Below are 23,527 nucleotides of genomic sequence, written 5' to 3'. Positions count from 1 at the left end.
CGCCAGGTTTCTTGCTGCACTACTTGAAAATGGTAGGGAATTTCAGAGAGGCTGGGGCATTGTTCTGGAGAGTATATCGGTTAATTATTAACTTTCTGTCCATTTTCAGTTAAATATTTTTATTTGTATTACTTCTGCAGCACTGGGAAAGATTTGCCCTTGAGGTAAAGAAAAAAAAAAAATCAAACTCATCCATGACATGCTGTCCAAGCTATGATAGGCAGGCATAACACTGTGTACTTCTTCTCTAGCCCTGTGCCTCCCTGCACATAGTGGTGTAAGGCAATTTGTAGAAGAAACGTCACAAAAGACTAACATCATTCTTTTGTTTCACAGCAAACTGCCAGCTAGAAATAGCCTAATTGGCTGGGCATATGGCAGGGGGTCATGTTCTAATGAACACATAGCTCAGAAATCTGAAGAGGAGTGGACGTGTATGCGCTGTACCCTAATAAACAAGCCTTCTGCTGAAATTTGTGATGCCTGTTTGACTTCGAGGCCTGAAGGTATTGAAAGGTTGTCTGGAACCTGTACTGGGAAAGGAGGGAGGATTGTTGTTTTGATGCAGTTTTTAGAACTATAGAACTGTCTCATTGTGAATTGTATTTATATAACTTCAGCTAACTTAAAATCAGATTTTGGGGAAATCTTACACAGACAATCATGGAAACTGTCTTGTCTTAAACCCTAAAAGTGTCTTGTCTTCCAGCTTTGTGTGCTGGTGGGGTTCTATGGACAAGCCTCTGCAGTGACCCTTTGTTTTTTACTGGGGCAAGGAGTGAGACAAAATGCCGTTCTTTCAACTCTCCTTAAAATCATTAGAAGCTTGCAGCATATGTCTGATATAGAAATCACCAGGGGGGCAGAAAAGTAATTATCATTCTTCCATGTGAACAAAAGCAGTATATTTTGGTACCCTGTCCAAAAGGATGTCGGGTTTCTCAGGGGCTAGGTTTTTTCCTCCAAGTTCAGAGTAAAGATGATTCTGGACTTCTTATCTAAATTTGTTGTTTGGCTCTTACTGGAGCTTTTAATGCTACAATCTACATCTGGTGTGCAGAAGCAGCTGTGAATGAGACCTAGAAAGGGACAGGAAGATGGAATGAATACCATGCTAGCTTCTCTCCAGATTTCTGTATAGAAATTTAGATATTAAGAAGGGATGAGTGAGGTAATGGACACACTTGCCACTGAGGCCCGTTTTCTGCGTGAAGAGGAGCTTTGTATTCTTTTTCACTTTCTGTAGAAAAAGTGAGTAATACTACAACTTATTTATTTTTCTAGCCTCAGTGCTGCAAAACTGAAAGAAAAGATATTTGTAAAAAATATATAGGCTTTTTGTATCTGAGAAGAATGAATGTTTTTATGTAGGCTCCAGGACCTCTTGTTAAAAGTTGACTGAATTTAACTATATGACTCAAAGTATACAAGCTGAAATTGGAATTAAAGATCACATTCCCATAGCTTTTGATGATACTTTGAGCCATACTTTCCAAAGTGCCACCAAATTCCCAGGCTGCGAAGAAGTGACTATGGTGCTGATCTCAGTTCTTATAAGTTCCAATGCTTTTTTTAAAGTACTGCTTAATTTTAGTTATTCCTTTGAATGAATGGAGTGATGTGTGTGAAACTCTTCTCTTACAGTAGCTAAAGTCCATTTCTTCAGGCCAGGAATCAATAAAAGTATGTCTTTCTGCCTTACGTGACACTTGTTGCCAGCAGAGGCTAATCTTGCATAATTCATCTGCAAAATCAGCACCAGAAACCTGGAAGTTTTAATCTGTCCCCAGACTTGGATTTACCAACTAACATTTATCCTGGAATTAATACTGGACCTTAAAATATACAACGGCATGTGCACAAATGCTTTATTTTAAGCTTTGTAACAGAATCTTTTTCCTTCTCCTGTACTTCTAAGTTTCATTTGTTTAGCTATATACCATTACTGAAAACAGGCCTGGAATTTGAAGGTGTGTTAGACTTGGTGGAATAATGTTAACAAAAATTCTCTTTAAAAAATAAGACTTATTTTTGCATCATAGGACTGGTATTTGAGATTTTTCTTAACGTGGTTTTGCTTACCTCCCTCTTCTCAGACTTTAAGATTCCTTGCCTTCTCACTTTGTTAATTTTTTGTCTTTTATGTTGCTTCTAAAATTAACTACTGTCAGCAGAAACGTTTGAATTTTTGAGGACAGAATAGTTGGTATGTCAAGTTAGCTGCTGGCCATACAGCCGAAATAATTCAGTCTGTAGAGAGAGGTAACTATTTACCATTACATCTCAATTTCCTTGCTCCTTTGCTAAGTACAAGGCCAAGCTCCTGTTCGTTCTTAAACGAATCTGAATGCACTGCAACCAGTATGTTTCACTGTGCAGCAGTGGCAAAATGGAAGGAGCCTGGAAACAAGCATTGTTGAGAGTAAACTGTAGGGATTCTTATTTTTGTTTCTGAATGAGAATTCCTTTGGAGACAGTGTGCCCTTGTGTATGCCTTATTTATCCATTTTTCTTCTGCTTAATTCCCTCTTCCTTGTAAGGAGGAAAGAGGTAGGAGGGAGACACTTGCTGGAGATGGTAGAAAAGAAAGGACTTTGTTCTTGAACACTATGGCTTCACAGCTACTTAACAAAGATTGCACATAGGGACCCCATAAAGTTTTTCTTTTCGCCCTTTTCTCAGGAAAGATTACCTACAGGCTCCTTATTTACTAAACTGGCATCAATAAATTATGCCCACTCTTTTGGAATGATTATTGCCCACTAGGTGGGCCTCTGATTCTGTGAAGAAACATGCTGCTGTTCACATCAGGAAACAAATGCAAAGTAAATGTCTCAACTGCTTGCTTCTGAAGCCTCTGACAGTAAGGGATCGATAAGTTTGGACATGCACAATGTTTGGAAAGGATGGGAACCCTGAAAGCACCAGAAAACCAAACAAATGAAGAATATTCCTTTTTGTGTCAATAGTAAAACAGTACTTTAAAAATGGATAATGTATTGCTGCTGGAGGTACCATACCCTGCAGTCTCCCAGTGCTGGGATTATAAAATGTTGTTTTGAAAAATTTAAATATTTTAATCCCTGTATTTGGGCCAAATTCAATTTTATATGGTTAATTCTCCAATAGCTTTCATTTACAGAGTACTATTCACATCTCGTCCTATTCAAGCAATAGTAAATGTTATCTTGAAACACATGTTGTACATGACTCCAAAAGTGCGTGAGCTTTTTTATTTTAAGAAATTTGGTACTATATCTAATCTGTGCCAGGTTTTGAGATCTTTTGAGATGGAATGGTAAATTTACTTTTTCACTCCCTGTATGATGACTTATGAATACAGATCAGAAATATGATATATCACTCTACACAGATGGATTATAACCAATAACTTATTTTTCCTTAGCTCCAAAGACAGAGAATGTTGAAGATTCTGCAGCCTTTAACATAAACTTAATGAAGTACCCTTGTAATGATTTCAGAAAACCAAGCACAGAAATAAAGATCAATAGGAAAGCTGCATTTGGAACTACAACTCTTGTCTTAACAGATCTTGGTAACAAAGCTGTTTTAAGAAATGACACACAAATATCCAATGGACACTCTCAGTGTGTTGCTCCGAAAAGCAACTGTAATCAAATCCAAAACAGTGTCTACCAGTCAGGGGGAAGCACAGACAAGGATTGCTCAACACACGTAACTGCTATGACTTTGTCCTCCTGTCAGCAACCTCTTGCTTTTGAACACATACAGAAGAAACAGAAAACTGATCATCTGCCCTCTGTTCACCAATATAATATAGCAATCAGGTATGTATTCTAAAATGTAAACAAGTCTTTTTATAATCCCATAAACCAACCTTATCCCTGAGGATTAATGGAATACTGTGCTGCTGGGTTGAGACACTGTTGTCTTTGGATTTCTGCCAGAGGTAACTTATCCTTGAGTAATTAAAATTACACTCAGATTTAAAAAGCACTGAATGACCTAGGCTGTCTCTGGAAAAGTCCTGATTTTGGCATCTGGCCAGTACTGCTGTTAACTAAGCAGCTGTTCATAGTCCAGCTATTTCCGTGGAATAGGACAGTATAGCTCTAATACGTCAATGAGCACAGTTCTACCTAAGGAGTTGTCTGATCTTAGCACCGTAGTTGCTATCTGCTTAGAGATATCTTAAAGTCATTGTGAAAGATGACAAAAGGAAAGGAGCTGAATGAATGTATTCTGATTAAAGTTATTTGTCAACGAGCAGTTTTCAACTTTCTTCCATGATACGAAGTTCCATACTGGTACCTTGGTGAACCTCCCATCACTCTTTTCTCTTAACTTTCCTCCCCATCCTATATGTAACTACTTCAGTGCTCTACCCATCCTGAATTTTTATTTACACAGCCCTATTCAGACACATCCGTTGCCTAGTTAAGAGAAATGTGAGAACCTATTAGGGTTGTCAAGGAGAAGCTGGGCAGACATACATGACAGTAATGGGAGTGCAAGGTAGATGTCACAGTGGTAAGTTACGCAGGGTGAATGCGCTACAAAATTCTTGGTCGTGTGTCTGTTCTGAAATATAGAAGTTATTTCTTGCATTGTTGAAGCACCAGTTTTGAAAGAGGATCTGACTGGCTAGCCAGGTTAGGCTGTATGAATATGCGTTCTCCTTGCTGTCTCAGCAGAGAACTACAGAGAACTGAGGACGTAGGCAGGGTAATTGAGAATACAGTGGAGTGCAAAGAAGAAATGAGACAGTATCAATCACAACAATAGGTAGTTACAGCAAGTCATCAACTTAAACATTTAAAAAAATTCAAAAAACCAACAAAAACCAAACCCAAACACTTTGTAACAAAAACGAGCAAAAAACTTGTTGGTTTCTTTTCCTTTTGTTTTAATGAGGTGTTGGAAGAAACTGCTGATGTCTGCAGGACTGCAATCTTCCAGACATAAAAGAGAACATAAAATTCCTAAGCTGATAACAAGAATGAATTAATCTTTTCTTTTGTCACTACGGTTTCATCACTGCTTTTCTGCTCTATAAATACTTTAGAAAGATACATTTCAGAGCATTAACCTTTTTCATGTTACCATTTTTAAATAAAGCCTTGTGTATTGTATTCAGGTAATCTCTGACTGTCTCAGTCATGAGGAAGAAAGAAACGTTATCCCATTCAGGGAACACTGTTCTGCCCCCTCAGCTGGATTACTTCTTGTCTGAATGTGATTTGGAGCATTACTGTAACTTCTTAGTAAAGAGGGTGGGAGTCCTTTCTGTGAAGCTTACAAATACCTTCAATCTGGAGTAATTACTTGGCATTGGTCTTTTTCTGATCTTTTTCCCACTGAGAGCAGAATATTCTTTTAGAATATGCTGGAATTTGGGGTGGACGGTATAACAGCAGTGGTAATATTTATTTTGTTTTGCAGATTAATTTGAGTACTTTGAAGTAATTTAGAACATGGGTTAATGCAGGGCTAAACTGGTATAATACCTGCAAGGAAAGCATACAGTCTTCTCTATTCACTACTAGCAATCATTCAGCTTTAAAGGTGCAATAGGGTGCATTAGAGAAGTAAGTTCTTTGGCTGTGGTGTTGGTAATCCCTTTAACGTTACACAGGAGTCATTTTGTAACCTGTCATTACAGCAAACCTCAAGCTAATATGAGAGATGATATTCGTATGTTGAGCGCGGGCCATCCTCGCTGCAGTAAACACAGCCGTCTCTGCAGCCTCAGAGTTGTGAGAAAGGATGGAGAAAACAAGGGCAGACAGTTTTTTACCTGTCCTCTACCCAGAGAAACTCGGTGTGACTACTTTCAAGTATGTATAAGACTTCAGGGCCTGTTTTCTAATAAGCGCTTGTTCCTGCAGCCTCCTTGCCCCAGTAATCTGTAATTGTGCACAGATATAATCCATTTAAAGTTTGATGTAATCTTAAATACTTCTGCACACTGAATTGAAACTAAGAGCATAATAGTAGTTATAAACTTACAGTTTTAGTTACTTCTCTTACTGCTGCGAAGGCACCTGCTTGTGCAAATGCTCTTAATCTGCTTCCGTGTGATGTAAAACAGATGCATAGCAGAAATGCTGGTTTGAAGGGACTTGTACAAGTCATTTAGTTCAGCCTCTTGCTTGAAGAAGGACTATGGCAAACTCTAGATCTAGACATCAGCCATGTTTCTGTTTAGCCAAAATCTTGAAAACCTCCAAGGATGAAGATTCTGTAATCTGCCTTGGCAACTGCTCCCACTGCTGCACTAATACCTAACCTGACCTTCCTAGCTGCAACTGGTGTCCGTTGCTCCTTGCTATGAGCGTACGCGACCGAGAAGAGTTTCACTCTGTCACCTACCACCAGGTAGTTAACAAATGAACTCAAGACAGTAATGACTGTAATGCCTTAATTGGAAGAAAACTGTGTGTTAACGTCAGTTAAAGTTAAACTAGTTAAAATGCGTGCAGTTGCAATTAATGTTAAAGGAAAATATAAAATCAGTGATCACAAAAGAGATCAAACTATCTTAACTACTAGGAAGAGCTTCTTCTAGGGCCTGCCCTGTAGATCTGTTTCTATTGCCAATTTTAAAACAAGGAATTCACAGCCATCACACATGCTAAAACTGTGCCTAAAACCTGTTTCTTTTGGCAGTGGGCTGACTTGAATTTTCCATTTTGTAACCATGGCAAGCGATGTGTTATGAAGACTGTGTTGAAGATTGGTCCCAATAATGGAAAGAATTTTTTCGTGTGCCCTCTTGGGAAGGAAAAACAGTGTGGCTTTTTCCAATGGGCAGAAAATGAGCCAGGTATGCAGGTTATTCCTTGATGTTGATGTTCCGAGTTATCTGCTCCTCAGGATCTTAAGTGCATACAACTTTCCTAGTCATTTCTGGTTTGTTTTTGTTTTGTCTTTTTCCCTGTTCAGTGGTTAATTAGTAAAACAGCTCCAACAATGTAAAGAACTGCAGATCTGGAAAGAGTAATTTTACATAGTCCTATAAAAATTAAACACTGCTTGTATGCTGCATACTATTTTGAAATAAACATCTAGCTTGCAATATGTTGTGACATACTGTTATATTTCTAATAAAAGAATTGAACTATTTTCTTTTTTTCACGTAAATGTCACTGAAGTTTGACAGCACTGCATTACTTTCAAGCATATGTGATTTATAGAATGGATAACTTAATCTAAGTTAGTATTTTAAATTGTAGACTTTTTCATAAATGTAAACATGTATTTAATAAAAGTGAATAAAAAGTCAATGTATTTTTTAATACCACTTCATGCTTTATTTCCTCAGAGCTTAAAATAAAACAGCAATGGACTGTACACTTTGAATGCTACCATAGTTGAATGTGTGACCTTGCTTAGATTTGGAAAACAAAGACAAAAACTGCCCTAAAATTAATAACGGGACTCTGCAGTTTTCTTAATTACATATTTTAAAACCAGGTCTTAACATTTTATTCTAGTTGCTACTGAACTTTTTTTCCCCAATCCATGTATAATGCATAATAAAACCATACCTCTGAGGTGGTTAAAGCACAGTTTACCTTTGCTTGTCTTATCGCTATTTGATGAAGCAAGGGGAAAAGTAAATAGAATATGCTAAGCTATCAGATGTGAAGTAAAGCAGAAACAGAATTCTTCAAATCTTTGGAGCACGTACTATAGATAACAAGGAAGATGAAACTAATGAAGATACAGCCATAGCTTCACAAATCACTGAATGACAATGAGTTTTTAAAGAAAGTAATGGGAAGTAGTGTTGCTTACCACCAAAAGTGTGTGAGATGAAACAGGTTTAAAAGCTTCTGTAAATGGTCCTTCAGTCTATATAAATACTTCAGAATTGTGTCATTTCTGAGAGCTGACTGCTTTGTTGTTGTTGAGGGGGAAGGACTCCTTAATTTTCCTGAGAAAGTTGTGGAACTTCAGTCCAATTTAAATCTTCCATGCCATGGTGCAAGTGAAACAGATTAATTCTTGTCCTAACCAACCGAAATTCAGTGGCTTTTTTCTTTCCTCTTTTCAGTAGCTTTTTTATACTGAAATGATACTTTTTTGATACCTTTCAAATCTTTTAAAACTTCCCTTATGTGAAAGAAATATTTTCTAATCAGATTGTAGAAACTATAATCCTTATGTTGCTCAATGGACTCTTTCCAAATAATATATATCTTTCATGAAGCCTATTATTTAATGTGGGGTGCAGAACTCCACCTGAGAACAAAATAAGCTACTTCATGTGGTGAAGACTGACTTTCCATTGCCATCTTTTTATATGATGGTGGTTATGTCACTGCTAGCTTGTGCTTATACATCTGAATCTTTAAAATTGCTGTCTAACCAGTTCCTCACTTGTATTTGTACATTTGATTACTGTGATAAAGTGTCCGATTATTTTTAAATTGCACATGCTTTTGGATCTCTTGCACAGGGATAAATCTTCAGTAGTTCACCTAAACATGAAAAATCAAAAAGAAATCCAACCATTTTTGATCACTTGCCTTCAACAAATGTTAGGATCTCACTGAAACTGAAAGTTAAATGACTTTTTCAAACTTTGACACTTTAAAGATAACAGTTGGGCTGTTATGTCGTCTTTTTTTTTTCATCTTAGCAGCCAGACAAATGAGTATGTGTTTACATATAACACATACAAGTTTTAAAGGATTAACTGCTTTTATTAGCTACTGCAATCACCTTCCTTTTTCTGTTCTTATATTTCTAGAACTTGTTGTATCTTTTTAAAAAAAAAGTGCAAAGCAATATGGAAAGTTAATCTGGATAGTGGAGCAGTGATGTATAAAGTGCATTTACCCTCTGCAGATGCAAAATTGGAATTCTTTATTGAAATGAGTCTTATGTCCTGCTTAAACTAAGGACTAAACTAAGGAACAGTGTTTAAAATAAAGTATTTTGTCCTGATCATTGGTTCATCTATTTAACAAGTCATTTCTCCTAAAGCTTGAAAAATTTAAAAGCATGACAAATAACCTACATTAAAAATCTTACTATTACAATAGTAAGCTTCATCTTGAATAAAAGTTGTCTCTTATTTTTAAAAAGTTACTTTCTGTATTACCTCATTTCTGCTACTTTCAGCCTAACTACAAATGTTAGCATGCAATAACTTGTATTTATCATCTCAAACATAATATAATAGGCTAGCCAGTTGAAGTAACCAAAGCTGGCTGCAGGTAAGTAGCTTGAACAGCTGTATTTCATTATTTACCATTAAGACTGCAAATTAGAGATTATTTTATAAAGTCTCTGATTGTGCATGAAGTTGCAATAAAACAGATTAAGAATTCTAAGCATCTAAGTCTAAAGATGTTCCAGAATGGTTGTATCACTGATTGATGATCTCACCGATTTGGACAAACACTTGTTTCAGGAAATTAATATTTAGCTCAAATAAATTCAGACAAGACTTGTCACCTAGCAGATAAAATGTAAAATGTTTGAGAGGAATTCTGAAATGTGTAAAAATAGATTTAAGAAGTTTAAACAGGAAATGAGGCAGGAGCCACAGGGCAAGATATGGCTATTAAAGGAGTGCAACATGTTTATGGAGAAATGTTTATTTCATAAACAAAACAATGTTTAGAAATTAGATTACTGCCTAACACTCAAATAAAACACTTTTGGGACTAGTACCTCTTCCCTAAACCTCATGAAAGTAGGCTACGCTAATATCAGGGGGAACTTAACTGCCCTTTTACATTGCTATTATGCTATACATTAAATAACAAGATTATAAATTATTTAATTCTAATTTCATGTCTCCTCTATAAACACCACCCATTTAAGCTCTAAACTTCAAAAGTTTGTAGAGTGTGTTCCCTTGGGCATCTGTTTTGAAGGGGCGATATATCTATATCACCCTAAGTTTGCTTATGATATATCCTGGTTGTATAATATCGCAGGTGAGAAAAGGCAGAAATGGAAATATCAAAGGGCAAGGATACCCTGAGCTCATCACAGAGAACTGAAAGTGTTTGCACTCCAACGAAGTAAGAGACAGTGGGTTCTCATTCACCAGCTGCTTCTGCATAACTTACTGCTTTTGCAAACACTGCTTTTTAATTTTTTTTTATTTATTTTTTTTTTCTCTTCCTCCCGGAGAGGACAGCACTATGTAACTTGTTCAACAAGCTGTGGCTGATAGCTGGTTATAAAAGGTTTTGATGAAAAAAGCTGGCAAGAAAACTTATCTTGGAATAGATTTCCCCTCTCAACCTTTCAAAAAGAAAAAACAAAAAAACCAAAAAAACAGGGGACAGTTCTTGAAAGTCTCTCTTGTGTTTGCCCAAGATAAAAGTCCTGATTTCCATCTTTTGTCCTAATAGTTTACAAATGTGTGTATTTTTTCACATTGATTCATCTATTACAGTGCAAGTGCTGGAACACACTTATTTCAGATTCCTATCTGGCTTACACATTTTAATGGCTTGTGTTGCATGCAAAGGCTAAGGAGGATAACAAAGCCCAACTTAAAAGAGGAAACTGCCTGTCCCAAACATTTTCTGTCATTTATATTGCTCATGAAAGCCTACGTAAATAGCTTTTAAAAAAATACAGTCCTTTCTAAAGGCCTGAAGGTTCTGACGTAGAGTTGTTACTTTAACCTGTACCCATACACAGCTAAGAAAAACGGGATGTATTGCCAGCGTCTACAGGAAGCTGTTAGGCCTGACTGACAGGCTCGCATAAGCTCCTTTGACCGGATGCATTCTGAACGAGGTGGCGATGGCAGTTCTGTCATAAAAAGGAGTCTTCCAGTAAAGCTGACTTCTAAGTACTCTTACAATTTCTAGAGAGCCTTTTTAGGCATTAACATTACGAAGTGATAGCATTACTTGTAACAGAAACCTGTCTTTAACCTTACGCACAAAACACTTTTTCTGGTTTTATATACCACAAAGCTAACCTCATAAAGCTCTCTGAACTGAGATGCTACGTACTACCGTTTTCAGAGGATCAAATCAAAGTCAATAAGTTGTGAATTAAAAATTTTAAACCTCGAAAATGCTAATGCTATACCCAGTTTCTGTTTTATGGTAGCACTTTAGTTACTATTGGAATTTAAGTAAGTTTAGGTAGAGCGTATCTTTCACTTTGAAAGTAATGTTTATTTTCCAATTTGTGACATTCCAGTTAGAATCAATGGATTTTATACCCGGTTTCATGCCTTTATACCCTTATTTAAAGTACCTCTATAACCAGCTATTTGTTGCAGACAGACATGCATTTTTCTTAATCTATCCATGCACAGCTACCATTTGATGGCAATACAAATTCAGCAAATAGACTGAGGCCCGAAGCAGTCGTCTTATATTAGTAATTCACTGAGGGAGAAATAAATTTACACTGAAAATACGCACTCAAATTTTGAGATGTGATGATGTCACAGCTGTGACTACAGACCTTTACAATTATACATATCCAACTATTTCTGCATCCACCTGCCTGTGTAAAAGGGTGCTAGTTCTCACTTGTTTTTTTGGAATGGAAAACATAAAGAGGAGTGTTTTAGCTTGATGGGGGAAGGGGACTTTCAAAGAAGTGGAAGATGCCATCCTTTCCTTAATATCTGTATGAATGGTCATCATTAGCGGCTAAGCATCTTTCTCGTGGAATCAAAAGGTATTGCAAAGTCTTTCATGGACTTCACAGCAACTGGAGGCCCTCTTTCTCTCTGAACAAAATCTCTAGAAGATGTAAACCTCTTTTCAACATCTCTCCTGTACCTTTCTGCACTGTGCAATTTAACTTGCTGTCAGCTACACTTGTATTAACGTTTGCTGATGACAGCCAGAGTTCAGCATCTAGTGTAACTTAATATGCTGCATAGCTGTCTTTTTATTCCTCTGATGCCTGAAAGGTTGTTTATTATGTCCAATTTTTACTTGAATATTCAAAACACACATTCAAAATCCATTTAGAAAAGTGTGGAAATGCGCTATACTTTATTTTAGCGGAACAACAAAATAAAATCCAATCTAAGGAAATAACCCAATGATAAAACTATTTTCCAGATAAAAGCTTATTAAAAATGCAGCAAGCACACTTATGGGTGAGTAGAATTCAGAGTGTACACAGTATTGTCTAAACATCGTCAGCGCTTTAGTTATTTAACTTATTGAATTGCCATTCCTATACAAACGGCAGGTCCCTGCAGAGTTTGTATGCTTTATGGGTTTTATTACAAAATCAACTTTAAACAGCATGAATGTCTTATGCTATTACTCATGTGGTGTGATCATACTGCAAAAAGATGCTAACACTGGGCTTCCTTTAATACTAAAGTTTCAGGTGAGTCCTCAACAGAGAGGTGGCAGAGTAAAGACAGATGTCTCAGAAGGCACTAATGAGCAGCAGAGCCCAGCTTAAAGATGGGATGAAACCACATAGTTAGGAACACTGAAGGGAAAAGCAAAGCAAGAGCTCTTCTGTTTTGGCAGGAGAAGGCCCATTCAGCTGGTTTGGCTACAGATGGAGCTGAAGCCTAAGTCCTTCCTTCAGATATCATATGTCTATGCGGTCTCACACCAACCTGTGTGAATCCGCATTTCAGATCAACAAATTAACTGCAATCCAAATGCTCTGTGCTTAGATTAAACAGGCTTTAATCTCAGATTGTAAATAAATCCAACTCCACATTTCACTAGATTAAAAACTGGCTTACGCACACATTTTGCTGACAGGTCTGTGCCCCAGGCTGATTCCAGTCAGCTCCAAAAATACAGTACTCGAAGTGGGCCTTACCACAGCAGCTTGAGCATCACATCTTTGGCTAAGAACTGCCCTATATTCTACTAGTTTGTAGTTTATGCAGAGCAAATGCAGATTTTGAAGAAATCTGCATGTACATCCTGCAGTAGACGGCAACTTGAATAGGAGTCGCCCTCACATTTTGATCATAGGATCTAGGAAGACAGATGGTGTAGTAGTTTCATATAAATGAAAAATTTATTTCTATATATTGCACTTTTGACAGAATCATATTCCTTAGAGGGATCTATTCACATATCTTTAAATCTACAAAGGATTACAGTAATCATCTAGCCTACCCTTCTGCAGAAACCAGGTAGATTTATTATGCTCCTTTAATCAGTTTAAGTGTATTAATGTCCACTCATTTGCCTCCAGATGCACTTAATCTAGAAATTCTTTGTGGCTATTTCCTTCAAACATAACTTCTCTCTCTCTCATTCTGGCCCAGGAAATACTTGATCATAATGATTTGGCATGCAAAAAAACCCCTCAATTTGTTAGAGGTCAGGACACTGTAGTATGGAAAAAAAAAAACAAAAACAAAACACTTGAAGTAGGGAAAACTGGGAAATGTATTTTAAGCTTTATCCAGAGAACACAATGCAGCACTACACAGGGATAACCAGCTTTGGTACCCCCAACCCAGTTCGGTAGCATTTGCAAGGTGCTTTTTCTCCAGCTAGTTGACTCTGTTGAAGAGCAAAATTGTCCTGGTTTCACCTGGGATAGAGTTAATTTTCTTCCCAGCAGCTGGTATAGTGCTGTGGTTTGGATTTAATATGAGAATAATGTTGATAACACACCGATGTTTTAGTTGTTGCTAAGTAGAGTTTACACCAGTCAAGGACTTTTCAGCTTCCCATGCTCTGCCCGGTGCACAAGAAGCTGGGAGGGGGCACAGCCAGGACAAAGGGCTGTTCCATACCGTATGACATCATGCTCAGCATATAAAGCTGGGAGAAGGAAGGTGGGGACATTTGGAGCGATGGCGTTTGTCTTCCCAAGTAACCGTTACACGTGATGGAGCCCTGCTTTCCTGGAGATGGCTGAACACCTGCCTGCCCATGGGAAGTAGTGAATTAATTCCTTGCTTTGCTTTGCTTGTGTGTGCAGTTTTTGCTTTACCTGTTAAACTGCCTTTATCTCAACCCATGAGTTTTCTCACTTTTACCCTTCTGATTCTCTCCCCCATCCAACTGGGGGGCAGTGAGCGAGCAGCTGTGTGGTGCTTAGCTGCCGGCTCAGGTTAAACCACAACACGAATACTGGCCTAAGCTAATATTATTTCAGACCTAAGGCAATGTCCATTAAGAACAACTAGAGAAAAAACAATGTATAGTCTCTCATAAAAGTAGTGCAGACTACACATCTCAGGGTATAAATAATTCTATACTAGCAAAAAACAGGTTTTAATAAAAAAACCAGATTAAAAATCAAGCACTTATTTAATAAATTAATATGTTCTAGAACTTCAGGATGATCTTAAATGTACAAATGAAAGTTTTGAAATGCCTTTAGAAAAACAAGTTACAAAATATAAATGGAAGCCTAAATTTAAATTTCAGTTTTAAATCTAGACTGCATTTGAAGAGCAAGTGTACAATATAAAATTTAAACTCATTACTACAGCAGTACTGCAGCGTCTATGGAAGTGAAAAAAACCCACAAACATTTAGCGAAGTTCCACTCTGAAGGCAAAGACAGTGGGTTGTACTTCCTAAGGATGGTATTTCCACACGAAGTGGTCTTGAAGGTAACAGTGTAACTTGCTTCAATTGTAACTGAGAAATAACATTGAACCAAATACTGGGCTTTGTAGATTAACAGTATAAAAGTGAAAAATGCACTCAGTACCAGAATGCACAAGCAAGCTTAAAATCCATTTGTACAAAGAAGAAATTAGAAAAATAGCGCACTTACCATTATTGTTTTTCCTTACTGTATACATAGAATATAGTTTATTCTTTGCTTTCTTTGATTGGCTCATGTTATTTGCACTGTATTTGCTACTTCTCAGCTCCTTTCCAAAGTTGAGTCTTTACCTAAGTATTGTAATACCATACATCTTCACCTAGAAACATGTGCAATGTCTCATGTTACACTTCAGTTCATCTTCACTAGAAAAATAGGATGTGCTTATTTTTAATCAGTCTAAAATAGCCTAATAGGACAAGGCTTTACAAATACAAAACAACTGCCTTTGTATAAAAGCAGCCTTTCACCAAATGCTTTTCTTAAAAACATGAACTGACTCCAAGTAGACCAGAAAAGGAATATTTACTACTATAGTAGCACAACAACTTCTCACATTTGTGTTTTAATAAAATTGAATTCTCCAATTAAAAAAAAGTAACTGATTTTTTTCCCCCCATAAATTACTCAGGATGACTATACGTAGGTTAATCCAGTATCAGATGCTAAGAGTAGCAGCAACAAAATACAGGAAGTTCACAACAAGGACAGGTTTCAGAAAGTTACCTTAGAAACTCTTGTATCTGTGTCAGAGACATGCAACCACTGAAAAGGAAGTCAAAGAAGTACATAATCACAGGTTTTTCTTTTTCAGTGGAAAGGTGTTAAACACGTCCTGATGCTGGCTACTAAAAGTTCTTGGATTCCCACAGAGCCCAATACTGACAAAGATCAGGTGATCAAAGCAAGGTGTAACTGTTCAAAGTGTCACTCTATAGCCTGACTTTGGCTGGTTGTACATTGCAATGCAGAATGAACCATAAGCATAAAAGAAATTCTACATTCTTGCCATAAGTCTATTCAGGTACGCAGATACTCCAGTAACTACAGAAGTTTCAGCTATTTATATTTTGCTAATTATAACTTGCTTTGATAAACTAGAACAGGAATTACGTAGTTATGGGTTAAAACAGAAGGAGGAAAGCAGTTATGGGACAAAACAGAAGGCAGAATTCAGGCAGGGGGAAATAAAACCCTGAAACTGTAGTGTGCACAAAAGGAGACCAAAAAAAAAAAAGGTGGTTTAATTACTAACCTGAAACTTTCTTTAGCAAATCCCAGCTCACTATGTGATGCTAGCTTAAATGTAATAAATTAGGTACTGCAGTACTGAACACGGCCCCTGATAACAATAATCAACTGCAATTCAAACAACTTTTTTTCCCTCCTCACTTCTCTACACAATCTAGGTTTGGATGTTACCTAGTACACATTAATTTCAAATTCAGTTTAAAGCCTCTGATTCATTGCACAAGATGGATTGATTTTATTTTTAATTTATTGTTGTATCAATACATGAAGCACATGAAAAAATTCAAGCACTTAAACTTTGCTACTTCAATCTCCAGAAGCCGAATAAAGCCTATCTTTACAACAGATACAGCTAAATGGATGTATGTAAGTCTCTTCAAAATAACACAGTATGCAGGACTGACAGCTTTAATGGTAATAAATACCGGAAAAGGCCATTCCTGAGATAGCACTGCTAATCAAGCCATACTCAGCTATTTTGTCAAAAATATTAGTCATTGTGTTAATCGCAAGGTTTCAGGTGACAATCAGCTAGCAGGCTCTGCTGATTGAGATGAATCTTTTAATGATAGCTTAGGTGATTATATTCAATCTGTATTTATAGATTGCTTGGGTTGTTTGATTGAAGAAATTACTGATGAAAAACTTAGGATTGTTTCCTAGAACAAGAACGACACTGGGCAGAACGCAAAAATCTGCAGCGCTCAGTTTCTACTGCTTCCGTGGCAGTACTGCAGGCGCAGCCACCAACTGGCAGCACGCTGCAAGTCCGCTCCTGCCAAGTGAGCCAAGAACCATTCATACTAGCTGTTAAAGTGCTAAAAAAGCACAACTGCATCAATTTCGAAAATGAAAGGTGCACCCAACTAACTCCCACTGTATCTAAAATCAAGCTATTTAGCATTTTTATCTTGCTTTATTGAAAGCTGCTAAGTTAGGGAATACCGTTCATATCCACTGAAAATAGTTTCCTAGATGTTGCAAATAATAGAAAGCTTATGCATTGGAAGTAGACAGTAAGGTCGACAGGAACGATCTGCAAATGCCCTTTATGTCTATTCACACCTAATTTTTGCCATAATGATAAGTGTATTGTGATAATGATAATTTATTCTATAATTTCTTCATGGGCCTGCCAACTGCCCTTAATTCTCTACTGGCACATGAACAATTAAAGTTGTTTGTTTTTTTTTTAATATTGGTTTCTTTTTGAACTGATAAAACTACACTTTTTCTAGAACTTCTGGAAGACTCCCCAAATAAGGGTGAGTTCGAGGCAGGGAAGATTCAGGAAAATATTTATTCAGATTGCAGAAAACACAATTCCCACTTATTTCCTGCAATAAGAATTAATGAATGTAGCTCTTACAGTTATAAAATATCATGAAACACAAACATCTCATGTGCTTGGCCATATGATTAACATACATGGCAATTACAATCTCTCACCTAAACCAGTGCGCAGTACATCCACTTCTCTCTTCAGGCTGTAACACTGCTTTGCCAGGTAGCTTATTCTGAAGCATCACATCTGAACACAGGTACTGGTAACCCCTTTAGGTAAGGCTGAAGTAAACATTCTTGGATACAAGAAAGATTTACTGTTCTCTAATTAATTACTCGGATTATAATGATATCTGTTAAAATTGTTCTCCCACGGATAGGCTGCTAACATTGCCAGAACTTCATTAAAAACACTGAAATTTGTCAACAGTGTAAAAGGAAGAGGCTTGTATTGTTCTGCACACGCAGGGGATGGCAGGCCTGAAGCTGTGATTGCATAAAGGGAAAGGTTGCACCTAGTGTAGCAATCTCGTGTATTTGCTTTGAGAATAAAATCTACTCAATTGCATTTCATAGGTACAGGAGAAGAACACCTACTTTGTAAGTCTATGGTGCTTCAGCATGAGACAGGTATGTTGTTAGTCATTTACTATGAAGTCATGGGCCTTTGTAACAGCCTTGAGAACAGACGCTTACTACTATGGAAATTTAATAGATGGGAACTTAAGGAACCTCACTGATAGAAGAGTCTTTATGTCAGAAATCTACATTTGTTCTTTACTCACCAGAAATTTGCCCTTAATTTCTTGTTGTCAGTGAACTGCTCAGGAACTTAGCTCATTTTCTGAGCTCTACTTGTATTCAAGAAATGCTTACCAGATGCTTGGTGCCATGTCCTACCTAACCAATACTGGCAGAGGAACAGATGTATGTCAGGATGTGTATCCTCATGGAATCTTACTTCTGCCTTTCTAGAGAAAGAGATCTTCATGTGGTATCTTCCTTGCAATCTCATGTTTCTTACTGAAACTGTTTCGCCTTGTAAAAATTAATTGCTACTTAGTATAGGAGAATAAGGAGGAAAAGATTCTTTGGCCTCAGTGTTCTAGGATAATCAGGCAGGTTACTATTTGTACACAGATTTTCATGTTTCACATTAATAGCACAGTCATTAGAACAAGCAAGTGCAAGAAGCCACAGACACACAAACTCACTCTAGCCATCTGCTGAGCAGCATTCATTACATCAGCATCCTTGTCAAATCAGGCCCTGGAGTTAGAAGAATAAGAGAATGACCAGAGCTGGAGGACCTGTCAGCTTCCTAGCATTAGGAGTTACTGGTTTTATGCATCCCCACTAAGAGAAACACGTACAGGAGATGTGGGATAACTACAAAGTTAGAAAGCAGCACCTGAGACAAAGTACTGAGGTCCCCATAAAGCTTAAAAACATTGGGCTCTGGTACCTAAGTCCCTTTTGGATCTTCCCAAGAAAGGGCAACTTTTCCCTTTCTAAGGATGGAGCACTCTAATCTTTGCATGCTGAGACTAAAGGCTTCAGTAGTTCTGTATTGTTCAGTGATTTTGGTATTCACTGTGAGAGATACTTTAGAGGCACTTATATGAGATGCTCTATTATATGACTGAATTGCCTCAACTTCTAGTATGCATTTGAAGTTCTTCCCAAATGCTAAGTGTGGCAAAATCACAGCTACAAAGTCAAACATAATGGTTAAGAAAGACACTGATTGGCATACCATGAATAGCTAAGACTGACCAAAGGTACATAAATGACAATTATAAACGACAGCTGGAATATTTATCTGGCATTAGCAGTTACATCTGTCATAGTGAGACACTACGTTATTGTTACACAAGTACAACTTCATGCAAGATCAAACTTCTATTCTCAACTCTGAAAGAGACTTGATTTTTCAAATTAAGTTACAGGGTTATAGCTCTACTCTTCAATGTGATTGGAGATGTTATCTTAGCTCCGCTGAGCATATTGGCACTTGTCTCTTGCCTAAACCTCTTTGTGATTCAGTAACCAGACGCCCCTGTGACAGAAACCCCTCAGAGCCCAATATAGTAGCCTGTCCAAAACAGTGGTGTTAACACAAAGCGCATCTCACGGCAACTTTCAATTAAATAGCCACTCAAGCAGTCTGCACTCGTGCTGCTCACACTTTCATAAAGCATTGTAGTAATAGCAGTTGCTCTGAAGTGTAAGATCTAAGTTGTAAAGCCTCCTCAGAAGAAATTCAAACTCACCTTTTAATGAAGAGAAGGCTATGAGAAAAAGGTTGCATGGAGACCCTGTGCTTTCCTATCCTGAAGATGGGAAACCCATCGTAAATGAATATTTACATGATAGAAGAGAGAATACGGGCAACATGACAATAGCCTATCGATGAGAAAGCTCTCTGAAGTACTGAGTCTCCTGGATTCAAATCCTGATTTCTCATGTCTCTTGCTGAATTTTACTGGAGAGAAATAATAGGATGGGCATCTAGCCTGAGGGCTGAATCATGAGACCTGCAGAGAGACAGGCACCTTACTTCAGTCTGCTGGAAAATTTTGAAGACTCTGCTTTTGCCAATTTAAGTATGTGCTGTCACCAGCTGGATAATTTCCTGTGCTCCTCAGTGTCCTACTGTGTATTCCTGCAGTCTACCTTGTGTTGATATTACCAGCTGGGTGGCTGTATGGCAAAACAGAACAGCTTGCTTACTCATGCTCTGAAAAAAGAAAAAAAGATTAGTTTTCAGCCAGACCAGCAAGCTGATTCATTTTGTGGAGCTGCATAATCACCAGAACCAATTGCATAACTGAGGAGAGAACACATACTGGAGGATGCTGGTAGTACCAGCCCTTTCGGGGAAGCAAAATCTTTATCCAGCTGAAACCATACTCCAGAGATGGACAAAGCTTAAAACATAATTGTCTTCACCACTTCACTATTAGCTAATTGTTCTTTGTTCAGTATAGTTGCTTTTTGTGGATTTTATTACCACTGCTGTAACTATGAGCCTAGGAGCTCAATTCACAGGAATGAGGATGGCATTATATACATACCTGAGGGCTTTGATGCACGCTCCCCCAGCAAACAGCTGCAGTCAAATTGCCCTGGAGCTGTTTGTTACTGCTCTTTGATCAGAAGTTATGAATCCCACAGCAGAGCCAGTGGGATGGGGTGCAGGCATCTGCTATTCTCAGTGCAAAGTGCAGATGGAGGTCAGAGAGGTTAACCTGCTGGATCTGGCATGAAGCTATTTGGGTGAATGCATACACTCAGTCTGCCAGTCCTGGTACGGGCACAGGAACCTCCAGCAAAGAGAGGGAGTGGGCAGGGAGGAGAAGTAGCACCGCAGAAATCAGTTAAAGCCTGTTAACATCCTTAAGCCCATGCGGCAGAGTGATGTTACCCCCTAAAGACCCATTTTGTGGGGTTAGCACTTTCACTAAGCAGTAACAAAAATTGTCATAATTCTTGCTGAGAAGTGAGATCGCAGGACTTTACATGTTGACGGATTCCTAAGAATGGGTAAAGACTGAATTTAAATAGTTAGAGTTCATTAACACTACAGCTACTCCAACGTAGTTTATTTTCTACTCTGTAACATACAACTTAGTCTTCAGTTAACAACCAAATTAGCAAAACACACTTGACTGCATATGAATTAGACCTGTTTATAATACTTTTACATTCACCCTTTTAATCTATAATGTTTTGCTTCATCTATTACTATAAATCCGTCAGAAAAAAAATCTTACATAGATAAACAATTAATTACACAAAAAAAAGTGGGGAACTGTCAGCTCTATGCTGCTCCTCAATGCTCAGGAAAAGTGCTGCAGATAAAAATATTAATTTATGGGAAGTTTCAGTTCCTTTATACTTCTCTATGTATCAGCCTGCCAACCCAGCCTTCATCCATACAGATGATCTATGATAATTTGCCTTAGAATTTTTCTCGTAACAATGAATATCCAGTAGTATTAAGCTAGCAGCACAACCATTTTTATTTTCAAATAGCCTGTCACAGTGTATTCAATAAATAACCACATACACCATCAAGCATCTACTTATGAACAATAAGCATTCATGACCTAGCTAAGTACAATCCTAAATCTGTAGTACTGCAATACTGGAATTTACTGCAATACTGCTTCTCAGTTTAAGTACCTCCTCCTTCAACCCTCAAAAATGAAACTTCTGTAGCCAGCATTTAAATCACTAACTCACTATTAGTTAATTCAGGACAATACATTATAATCTATTATTTTCTGTATTTACAAACACACACAAAAAAACCTTAAGTCCTCACTCTCCTCCTCCCCCCCAAAAAAGTACACAGTAGTCTTCTCAAACATCCAGAAAAATGACTAACTGCTTGAGGAATTATGCCACCTTTAGGAAGTCTTAACATCCAGAACTTGGATCCTCACCACCAAATACTACTTGGCAAAATAATAATACAAGACAGTCTACATCATACATGAAGTAAACTTCAGAAAGAAAATTAACCAACAGTTCAACCTGGATGGGTATAATCAGAATGTGTCAAGAAAGCTGTTATGACAACACAGGTCTGCTGATAGCAACAGGAAAGCAAATAAATATGGAGAAAACATAAAACAACAAACTACACATTTGAAGAAAGTACAAAGTACCAATAATGGCAGGAGAACAGGAAAAAAAAACCACTAGTATTCTTCTGATTTCAGAGGCGGGAGGTAGGAAAAGGAGCATGCCTATACGTGGAAGAAGGCTTTAGACAGACCAGAGAGTATTTTAAAAATTGCTGTAGTTTGTAGCAACTATAAGCAATGTACCTACTTGGTTTGGAGGTGATTCTGTGAAATTCTTGTGAAATGGCTTCAGCAGTATGTGATACTAGCCCTTAGCAACAGTCATCCTAAAATCTACTTTAAGCCTCAGACTAAATTACTTTTGCATGGGGCAGAAGTGAGGGGTGGGAAGGGGTGCAGGAGAATTTAGGTGACAAGTGAAAACAACTTGCCTAAAAACCTTGTTTATCCCACAGAACTGAAGAGAATCTAATTTGTCAAGGTCCTGTGAAACAACAGGGAACCCATGCAGCAATTTAAGTGAAGGCTATGAGTAAAATGAATGTGGTAACATAGCTGTAGAAATTAACATGAAGGCAAACATTCTTCGGACTTTCAAACAATAAAACATCCAGATCCTAAAATTCTATGTCAGAGAAATGACTTAGTTTATATTTCCCATTTCAGTTTTGCAATTACAAGCTCATTTAGTATTACGGTTGCTTAATACAATATTATAAAGCACTACTATGTAAATGTCTATATGTAAATATGTAATTTCATTTCTTTTACAAAAAATTAATCGGTAGGAAAAAATTAAAAAAAATCTGTCAGCGTTTGACAAAAAGCTCATCTGTAACTGAGACTACACACACTTGTGAATTCAAGTTACTAAACCTTCAACAGAGAAGTATCTTAAACATTTTGATCTTGTAACAACAAAAACAAAAAATTCAAGTGTCAGAGAGTATCACAATGCATTTTTCCTGTTCAGTTACCCTGACTTTCTACAAAGACTAAATACAGTCTGCAAATACAGTGGGAAGATCAGCCTTACGTGTACACTCTTTCACAAAAAGCCTTTCTCCTGTTGGGAGGGTTAGGTTCTATAACAATCTCTGTATGCTCGTCTTGGAAAAGTAACAACTTCAGGTTCTTCCCATCTGTACATAAGAATATTCAAATAAACCAAGGCCACTGGATTTCTTGCTAAACTGAATTTCTTATTCCTTAGGATCTTTGCATGACAAATGCTAAGAAAGTAGAAATATAAAATGCAACCCAACTTCACAACTACATTCAAGCGGCAGAGCTCGCCGCTTTTTATGTTTTATACAATACCAGTAATCAAAATAATAATTTAGCAACAAGTAGAATTAGAGCTGAAACGTATTTCGGAGTCGGCCTGGAAAGTATGCAAAGGGTGAAAACAAAGAAGCTTCCCATTCATCTAACACGTGAAAGTTTTTTCCACGCAGTGCTCCGAAATCACCATTTCTAACCAATAAAACCCCCTGACTTTTACAACACAATTGTTTCTGTAAAACTCTATCTGGGAAAAGTATAATAAAAAACTTTTCTTTCAAAGATTTTTCCCTATCCTACTAGAAAAAAAAAGAAATCACCAGTAAGAGGAATTCCCTGAACAACTGGCACACTTTGAAGTTGCTATTGCTTTTATTTCACAGACCACCACCTGTCATTGTAAACATATCAGCTAATTGCACCAAGAGAGCATTGTACCAGCAGGTGTATTTACCTACGTTGATTCCAACTGTCAGGGGAAAAAAAAGAAGAGAATGAAAACACAGCAAATAATGTTAAATGCACAAACATCTAAAAATGTTTGCTGCCTGACAGCAGCTCAAACAATCAAT

At 37.4% G+C, this 23,527-nt stretch overlaps 1 protein-coding gene across 2 annotated transcripts in view; it reads left to right on the top strand.

The window, feature by feature from the left end:
* NEIL3 (nei like DNA glycosylase 3) overlaps positions 1 to 7,041 on the top strand; it is a 28,621-nt gene extending 21,580 nt beyond the window's left edge. For both annotated transcript variants that reach the window (XM_087736975.1, XM_087736974.1), the window contains exons 7-10: positions 337 to 506; positions 3,407 to 3,809; positions 5,645 to 5,819; positions 6,652 to 7,041. In XM_087736975.1, coding sequence (XP_087593101.1) covers positions 337 to 506; positions 3,407 to 3,809; positions 5,645 to 5,819; positions 6,652 to 6,828 — 925 coding nt within the window. In that variant the 3' untranslated portion in view covers positions 6,829 to 7,041. The remainder of the gene's footprint in view (positions 1 to 336; positions 507 to 3,406; positions 3,810 to 5,644; positions 5,820 to 6,651) is intronic.
* Positions 7,042 to 23,527: the final 16,486 nt, after the last annotated feature.

This window comes from Nipponia nippon, unplaced genomic scaffold, assembly GCF_047370975.1.
Source record: "Nipponia nippon isolate SJK-2023a ecotype South Korea unplaced genomic scaffold, ASM4737097v1 scaffold_6, whole genome shotgun sequence".
NCBI lineage: Eukaryota > Metazoa > Chordata > Aves > Pelecaniformes > Threskiornithidae > Nipponia > Nipponia nippon.
Note: the sequence above shows the minus strand (reverse complement) of the source record. Positions and strands in the feature narration are given on the sequence as shown.